Source organism: Ascidia mentula, chromosome 1 (genome assembly GCF_947561715.1).
Source record: "Ascidia mentula chromosome 1, kaAscMent1.1, whole genome shotgun sequence".
Classification (NCBI taxonomy): Eukaryota; Metazoa; Chordata; class Ascidiacea; order Phlebobranchia; family Ascidiidae; genus Ascidia; species Ascidia mentula.
This window is the reverse complement of record NC_138566.1, coordinates 10,090,138-10,099,091: the sequence shown is the minus strand read 5'-3', so window position 1 is coordinate 10,099,091 and position 8,954 is coordinate 10,090,138. Positions and strand designations below refer to the sequence as shown.

Here is an 8,954-nt window from a genome sequence, read left to right as displayed (position 1 = left end):
TTAGGTTGGTCTTGGTCCACATTTCTTCATCTGGCAGAACGTCCATCTATTAATTTACATATTTGTAATTACAAACGTACAGTATTAGATGCGCAGAAGATTTATCCCTATAAATTTTTTGGGGTTCGTAACCTGGGGTGCATGAACCCCCAAGGGGTCCGAGAAGATGCATTAAGGGGTCCATGAAACGAAATACAATTATTCCGAAAATCCCCGCTGTCCATAAGGTTTCGCTGTCCACGAATTTTAATTTTTCGACATTTGAAATGTGTTGCTTGCAAAGGGGTCCATAGCTTTTCAAAGAATGTTTTAGGGGTTCGTGATCCAAAAAAGGTTAAGAAACAGTGCTATAGAAGGAATCTGAGATATGTTTCTAATGCTAACCCACCTCTCGGAAAAAGATGGAACTTCGGTGTCAAACATTTCAAACTCGACACTTTCACTCAGTTCTTTCAGATTGGTTTTAAATCTTTTTAGTCCTTCCAAGTTTCTGCTCGCTGTCACCTGTTTACGATGTTTATTTCAGTATTAATAACAACACAGATTGAACCACACTTTAATTTGATTCTGGTTGACAGCAACCGCCGTCTTGAATGAATGACAAAAATTACGAGATGTTATTGTACATTGGATTAACATGATGCTCATGACTAAACTAAACACAAGCAACAATTAAAATTTCGGAAATTTAAAGAGAATTAAATGAGGAATTGAAAGTTCTTGGGTTTCAAGGTCACGTTTTCTGCACGAGGTCTTTCTACATTAAGGTATTAATTTACTTACGTGGGTCATAATAAAACCGTTCTTTTCGATTAATTTCAAACTTAAGTTAAAGACTTTGGTGAAAAACTGCCATCCAGCACCGGAACGCCATGACTCCTTGATCTGCGCCAACAAGAAGTTACTGTTACTGCTTATCACTACCAACTTTGGAATTTCTTACCTCAGAATTTTTATTATCTGGTCTGGTGTCCTGCACTTCGATAGGAATATCTGTGATGTCACTGATGATGTAATCAAACTTACGCCCCTCCAAGGTGTATTGTTTGAGGTACTTCAAGCAGTCTCCCACAATTATCTGTAAGAAATAAAATAATAAATTTAGGCACAATTTTGCGGCGAAGTTGCTGCTTTGCAAATTCAATTTGTTTTTAATTCTTAGTTCGACCTAATTTCGTGCATTTAAACTAAAGTTCTTGATGATGTAATCAAGTTTCCATCTAACGAATATTACTCGAGGTTGTTCATTCTCCAACTATTGCCTATATACAAAATCCTTGCCACATGGTTCATTAAACTTGCAGCACTCGGAAACAATACATGCATATCATTGGCCTTAGTATTTCATTATAAATCGCTTCACCTTGTAGTTATCTCCTTCATATTGATCCAATGAGTCGCCACAACACGATCGTAGATGTGTTCTGCATGCCCTCATCACCACTTCATCTATTTCAATCATGGTGATCATTCGCGGATTCAACTTTCGAAGACATTCAAGGGCGGCTGTAAAACGTTTAAACTTCATTTAGGCCAGTGATTCCCAACCTTTTTTGTGGTTGCGTACCACTTGGAGGTAAAACAATTTCGACGCGTACCACCAAGTTGGGTGTTACAAAGTAAGGGGATGAAGTAACAAATATTTTAAGATCACTTACGGTTTTTAGCATTCGAATTATATCCGCTAATTACGGAAAGGTGCTCGCGTACCACCTGGAATGCCATCGCGTACCACTAGGGGTACGCGTACCACCGGTTGGGGAAAACTGATTTAGAAAATCAAAGTCACCCAAAAAAATTCTTGAGATAGGTAAACATCATATTTATTGGTTCTGCAATGCAGATTCAGTAGTGAAAGTATTTGAAGCAACAAGTACTCCGAATAACGCTGAAGTGCACACCCGCGACTATGGTTGAGTTAAAATTACTATTTTGCTTCTTTTATAACCTGTACGTTAAATTAAATAGTACAAACCCCCATCTCCGCCACCCAAGATTAAAACGGTTTTATCTGTGTAGGTGATTCCCCTTTCCAATCCACACAGAGAGGACGTGTACGATTGGTCGCCTTCGGAAAGGTCTGGAATAATGCGGAAACGCGAAGTTACGGAATGAACGGTATGTTGTGCACACACACGCCTACTTTCAACCCAATCCAGCAGCAACATGTTTCCGTTGCTTTCTGTTTTGGCGATGGTGACTCGCTGGTATTTGCTCCTCTCATCGAAAAGGATTTCTTGCATGTCGTCTTCGGAAATTCGGCCATCCCCGAACTCGCTGTATTGCCAGATTTTCGCGCCCCGTTTAATCGGTGGCACCCTAATAATTGTGAATTGGTGATATTAAGACATGGAGGTCGAAGCAAAAACTATAAACGACAGCAAAAATAAACTCATTTTCTCGCCTGTTCACTGAGTAGTTTTTCAAAACTCGCTTCAGGGCAACCTGCAGACCGACGGCAAACTGGTAAAAAAATAAAGTCAAACATTCTGATTTGTTTTCAAGGGGCAACATTTCACCAACCTCTCTGTGTTGTCGCAAGTTGCCAGAAGGTGATTGCTCGTGGAGGTCAAGGGTCAATCCACTCATCCAGCACGTGACTACGACTGTCCTGAAAAAAGTGTTAAAAATACACGATGATAAATGCACGAGCCGAAATGATCCGAACGCTTTGTTGCACAATTTTACAGCAAACAAGTTACCGAAGCCACAGTAACTTAACTCCCAATAATCGATACAGAAATCGATTTATTTTGTCGTTGGACCTTCGAACGGTTGGTAATATCGGGCAAAGAGCCGCCATATCAGTATAACATATACGACTAATGTAAACACTTAGGGCTGCGTCACGTTCTCACCGCTGGACGTCGTATTGTCGGAAACATGCGGTCACTACATCTCCACTCGCGGTTTGTTGGTTGTTTTGTTTCTCGCAAGATGACGCGACTTTCCGAAATCCGTTTGTCAAAATAACGTCTTGCACGAGTTTGTAATCATCCATCCAATGATCTGTCAAGGAAACACACAATCTGGTCAGCGGATCACACGCAACACTTTACAGTACAAGGTATTGTGTGTTTGCGGTTCACTATAACATACACTGGACAGTGCATGAATAAACGTGGTAGGTAAATTTTAAATACTCTTCAGCTTCTTGCAAAAGTTCTGGAGTAGGAGGTAAAGATAATTCTAAGATTTTACAAAACTTATCATCAACTATACCTGCTTGAAAGCTGAGGTCCGCTGGAAGAATTTCAAAGAGTGAGGTAAACGTTAAAGTCATATTGTTGACACAAAAACATAACCTATATGATATATGTTGTAGTTTTGACGTTGATCTGTCAGGAAAATCTGTAGTTAGGTCTGCACTGCCAAGTACCAACATAACTGTACAACAGGGCATTCGACCCGGGGTTGTCGCCTCGCACTTTCAAAATCAGTCTCTTATATTTTATAATCTGTACAGATATTGTAACATCGACACATCTTTCACATGTGGTGACTGTCTCATGTCTCCACACTATAGCCTTATGAACACAAGTTTGTATAACCAGCACCAGCATCCTGGGTATTAAATTGTAAACAATCTGCTAATGCGGCGTAATTTACTTTGCGTCGAAGCTCCCATAAACTCCATTTTAATCAGCTGGTGGTCTACAAATGCACACGGTAAAAAAAAATATTGCATCTGCAGTAAAAAAATACAAATATGTAAAACAAAAGCAATTCGTTTGGCCAATCTAATTGTGCCGCACTTTTATCTTAAACTTACAATTGTTTGAGACAGCTCTTCATCAAACACTATTTGCTTACACTCTAAGCAATCGCGGTCATTACGTCTCTCAACGAATCATCGTACGATTTTTTTTACAGGATATGACTTCGGCTTCCTGGCGACACAAAACTAGGTCGCAATTATTTGGTGAACATCATATTGACAAAACACACCAAAAGTCCACTACTCTCGGCAAATTTTTTTTTTCTAAAACACATAACTAGTGCTGTAAAGCTTACGAATTATGTCATTTCCGCTTGTCCTACAAAAATGTAAAACACTAAAATCGTGTGTCGTGTATTTACGCTGCTGACAGAGTACCGCCTGTGTAGTACGTGATGTTATGATTAAAATCTTGTTCACTTTTCATTCTTTTCATGTTAACTACCATGACTGTCTTGAGATCTAACTGCATATCATCTAATCGTTTAAGCGTAGGTCAAGTAGGCGCGTGATGTTAGGTACCAACAATTTGAGGCACTCCCGCAGAAAGAAATACGACAACTTTATACAGACACAACATTGTTGTGTTAATTACGTTCAGTTTGGAAAAGCTACCAAAGTGTTTTCTTAGCTCCCGTCGTATTGAAAGCAACAGTTGTGATCCCGTATTTTGCTAAGGCGACCTTAAAGACATATATAAATATATTTTATATAAAGCAATATATTTGAACAGCAGTGCGGTAAAACTTGAGTGGAAGATCCTCTTATTTGCAACAAATATTAACTTTATTGAAATAGTAAACACCACACAGTTTTAGTGAAACAAAAACTGCTCAAGCATCTGAGTATATTCGTATTTTCACAGAAAGCTATTAGAATATATGCAGCAAGTATACTGTATACATAATTTAAATCTGTAAACAATAAAAATACATCAAATGCGTTTCAATTGTGATAATAAGAGAATCAGGCAGCTCCTTAAAGAATTAACACAAAACGTAAAGATGTATGACGAAGGACTTTGGTAAAATGAAGACCTGCTAGCTGGATGATTTTCTCATGTGACAAAACTCCCATCTGTATGTAACAGAAACCTGCTTATAATATTCCCTTAAACTTGTTTTTTATTCACACAAATGCTTACCTCTCGCCAAAAGAGGGAACAAAGGTATTGATCATTTCGTATGTGAGTTGTTCATCAAGCTCCTTCAACGTTTTTTGAAATCCCTTTATTCCTTTGGCATTGCTGGTGGCCGTGACCTTAACACAATTTGTACAGAAGGTGGTTGTCGTAATGTATAACATGGTAAGATTTACATGGGTCAATATTCTGCCGTCGTTCTCTAGAAGTTTCAAGCAGTGGTTGAAAACAGTTTTAAAGAACTTCCACCCAACATTTGTGGAGTTCCACGTCGATTTTTCCTGCGTCATACAACACGTCTTTGAATTGAGAGACCTTCTATAGGTCGAAACAATGCCGTGGACTACTGTCTGCAGCTTTCTTTGAATTGTTTGATTGTTGAAACAGAACTTTGGAAATATATTCTGTTTTAATATACTTTACGCTGTTGGGCGAAATAACCTTTAATGGTATTTAAAAAGTTATACAAGCTACTTTAAAAATGAACTGAATTATACTGGTTTGGCACTCTTTAAGAAGACTGACTTTTATTTTCAAAAATACTCAAGCTTCTGCGAGTGCCTCTCGCTTCGTCAAGCGCAAATGAATACAACATAAAAATTAAGATCTTCTATCAGACATGGCTGCATGCATTTTACATAAGAGATAGTTACACCCAGTCCCCGTATTTCTGCACTCACCTCCAAATTATTGTCGGTGGTATTCCCTGTTTCAATCGGTACATCAGTAATATCACTTATTATGTAGTCAAACTTTCGTCCTTCCATGGCGTATTGAGCGAGATAGTCCAAACAATCTCCAACAATTATCTGCAAAACACGAGACCCCGAACTAAAAACGTTCAGCAAAACTTGAGCAAATGTGGAAATAATACCAAACATCTCTTCTGGCGGTTCCGATTTTTCACTAAAAATCGTATTTTGGCGTCAAAAATACTCTAATCGCCTCACCTTGTAGTTGTCTCCTTCGTATTGATCCAATGAGTCGCCACAACACGATCGTAGATGTGTTCTGCATGCCCTCATCACCACTTCATCTATTTCAATCATGGTGATCATTCGCGGATTCAACTTTCGAAGACATTCAAGGGCGGCTGTAAAAACGTTTAAATTTCAGTTAGAAAAAAATATTGGTCAAAATTTCAACGCAGTAATATTTCATGCAATGGCATGATTGGCAGGATCGCCCCACTGCGCAGGTCCTTGCTTGGCGATCACAGCTATCGTATCGCGATCATTAGGTTTGCAGGCTTGGCAGCCCTGGCATTGCAGCCTAGCTGGATCAGTCACTTTTTCCTGCAAACCTTGGCCAAAATGGTAAAGTTTTTCTGAAATCATGTTCAATGAAATACTCGAACAAACGTAACGGAACGCTTGAATGCAACCACAACAAACGAAAGACCAATTGCGATGCAGGTATGATATGTCGGGTTTTACAAATCCAAGTCTTCCGAAAACACACTCACCTCCGTCTCCACCGCCCAGGATTAAAACGGTTTTATCTTCGTATGTGATTCCCTGTTTGAACCCGCACAGTGACGACGTGTAACAGAAATCACCCTCTGAGAGATCTGTGTTATAAAAACCATCAGAAAACAGACTGACGCGACATATCCCGGTTGTACCGAATGGGATTTTAAGGTAAGACGTACTTTCAAGCCAATCCAGAAAAAGCACGTTTCCGTGGCTTTGTGTCTTCGCGATGGTGACTCTCTGGTATTCACTCGTCTCATCGAACAGGATTTCTTTAATATCGTTCTCAGTAATCCGGCCGTCTCCGAATTCGCAGTATTGCCATATATCTCTTCCTCTCACTATGGTTGGAACACTAATAGGAGAGTGAAGTTCTATCGTTTCACGACAACTCGACTTATTACGTTTAATGGTTATGTTGGAATAAGTATCCTACAGTGCAAAGTACGCCTCCAAGTAACCAATATGGAAAATAACAGAGAGGGTAATTAATTGGAATTAAATTTCCTTTTACCCTTGCAAATTAACCATTGTCTTTTTGTTTTAAAAGCGTTACGTGTGCCTCAAATGCGCATTATTTGCTTTCATTTGCGTTATATGTGCATTGCATGCAAAATAATTTTTAATACATACGTTTTTCTTACCGTTTGACTGTATATCCGCGAAGTTTGGCGCCCAAATCGAAGTGAAAGCGTTCTGCAAACTGCACGTTCGTTACTAATCAGTTCAGTGGAAAGCTTTAAATGTATCCATACAACTTTACCTCTCTATGTTTATCCAAAACATTTGAGGAAGATTTCTCGTTGATATCGAGGGTGATGCAATCTTTGCAACAAGATGCAAAAATCGATCTGTTGCAAAAAAGATAAAGTAACATAAATTTTACCTCTGATAAAATTGATTCATATATCATGTGTATACTACGTAAATAGTATTATAATCTAAATGTTTGGTTGACACAACCACACTACTTAAGTGTCACAGGAAATAATAGAATAATATACAAGAAGTAATAGCAGTGTTTGGTGTAACGCCAGGTCAGATAAATATTATCAATTATTTACGTCTGCAGGTTACGACCCATTATAATGGAGACAGAGACAAAATTGACGAAAACGTGTTGCTAGGGAGGCAATTACGTAACTACGTAAAATAGGGGTTAACCGCATCACTAAAGCAGAAATATTGTGCGTCCTGTATTTATTTACGACTAAACTTGCAAAATCATTTCCAATAACGTGTATTCCTGGCAAAACTTTTTGCTTCGAAAATGCTCCACATAAGTGTAGCAGTGGAAAACGCATGCAAAATTGAAGTGACTAAAATATACCAAACACAATATGATGTATCTAGGTTTCTGCCACAGATCTAGTTAACTTTTCACGTACAATGAGCTTTCATGGTGACTGAAGCATTCGGAAACGATGTCACCCAGTTCCTGGCGGTTATTTGGTTGCCGGGAAGTGGACGCGACTGTTTCGAATCCCAGTTGCGACAAAACACCCTTTAATGTGAAATAATCGTTGAAGCAATCTGATGAAGAATAAGTGTCAATGTTTATAAGGCACAATAGCAAAACAAACATATTGAAAAAAGCGCCTAAAAGTCCCATAGTGATTGCTCTGCTGATGCATTATTGATAAGTCTACGACGCTGCAGTTCTGAAGAACATACGCTGAACTGCGTCTAGGGGAAACTAGCAGATTTATTTTGAATCACTTATTGGCAATTGCTGGTTTTTGCTTTGTGTCTAAATCTTGAATAAAGGAGGGCGGAAACGTGGACAAGCCACTTCGTATCCTCTTTGGTAGAAAACAAACACAAATAGTTTGAAATATGGAGCTAAGAATATCATTTCTGTGAGATGCAGACAGATGGCCACCTTAATGTAACTATTGTAGATCCGGCCGAAACTGCACTAATGTCACCTAATAGGTCGAAACAGTGGCCACCTGCCTGCAGCTCACATTATACATGTAGTTTAGTTAACCTCGGCGCCCACTATTACAATTAAACTGTTTAGGGCATCAACATAATTACTGGACTTTTTCCACAGTGGTGCAAGATAGAATAAATGCCAACTTACCTGTTGGGTTGCAACCTTTGGTCGGAGCTATCTCAAAGAGGGTCGTATAAGTGTAAGTCATGTTTCTGTGCAACGCAGATTGCTAACTACATGTGGTGCTGTGCAAGTAAAAGAATTGGCTACAAACATGCATAAATGAACTGAATAAGTTCGGCTTACCGAAATAAATGAACTCTAAACTCTGAACCAAACCAAATTACAAGCCAGGAAGTTAATCCGAGCACTTCGTCCGCAACGCTCCGTTGTTTGGGTTAATAGTGAGTGACCCGATTCCTACTCTTTCTCTTGCACTGCGTAGTAACAACAAAGGAGGACCTCAGCTGTACACTGCACTTACTATTTTTACTTACTAAGGTTTGAAAAGCTCATCACGCCATGCTTTGTTGCGGTGTGGTCTCAACGACAAGCGACTGGCCTTGTATCTCGGTGAAGGTTTCGTAACCTTATTGTTAGCAAAGAGCTCACGGCCCAGATATTTGGTTCAGTTAGTTGATGTGTGGAGCCAAGAAAACGGAAACCTTTAGCACGCCTGGCACC

At 39.2% G+C, this 8,954-nt stretch overlaps 2 protein-coding genes across 2 annotated transcripts; both read right to left on the bottom strand.

The window, feature by feature from the left end:
- On the bottom strand, positions 1-3,283 carry LOC145911384 (spermine synthase-like). The gene is made up of 11 exons (XM_082998743.1): positions 3,223-3,283; positions 2,859-3,009; positions 2,524-2,611; positions 2,405-2,463; positions 2,144-2,319; positions 1,976-2,080; positions 1,364-1,506; positions 944-1,078; positions 784-885; positions 389-504; positions 1-46 (listed from the first exon to the last, which is right to left on the bottom strand). The coding sequence occupies exons 1-11, from the start codon at positions 3,281-3,283 to the stop codon at positions 1-3; spliced, it is 1,182 nt and encodes a 393-aa protein (XP_082854869.1).
- A 1,475-nt stretch (positions 3,284-4,758) lies between these two features.
- LOC145911297 (spermine synthase-like) lies at positions 4,759-8,478 on the bottom strand. The gene is made up of 10 exons (XM_082998628.1): positions 8,418-8,478; positions 7,720-7,864; positions 7,095-7,182; positions 6,511-6,763; positions 6,325-6,429; positions 5,810-5,952; positions 5,540-5,668; positions 5,036-5,140; positions 4,863-4,978; positions 4,759-4,795 (listed from the first exon to the last, which is right to left on the bottom strand). Exons 1-10 carry the CDS (start codon positions 8,476-8,478, stop codon positions 4,759-4,761), a joined length of 1,182 nt encoding a protein of 393 aa, XP_082854754.1.
- Positions 8,479-8,954: the final 476 nt, after the last annotated feature.

Bases quoted from the DNA above. Each gene is read 5' to 3' on its own strand.
- LOC145911384 (XM_082998743.1), bottom strand. From the start codon at position 3,283: ATGACTTTAACGTTTACCTCACTCTTTGAAATTCTTCCAGCGGACCTC. The intron at 2,612-2,858 runs GTGAGAACGTGA...CACTTTTTTCAG, and splicing joins CGACAATACGACGTCCAGCG to GACAGTCGTAGTCACGTGCT. The intron at 1,079-1,363 runs GTGAAGCGATTT...TATTTCTTACAG, and splicing joins ATGAAGGAGATAACTACAAG to ATAATTGTGGGAGACTGCTT.
- LOC145911297 (XM_082998628.1), bottom strand. From the start codon at position 8,478: ATGACTTACACTTATACGACCCTCTTTGAGATAGCTCCGACCAAAGGT. The intron at 6,430-6,510 runs GTACGTCTTACC...TTTATAACACAG, and splicing joins TTTTCTGGATTGGCTTGAAA to ATCTCTCAGAGGGTGATTTC. The intron at 5,953-6,324 runs GTGAGTGTGTTT...ACGTTTTTACAG, and splicing joins CCTGGGCGGTGGAGACGGAG to CCGCCCTTGAATGTCTTCGA.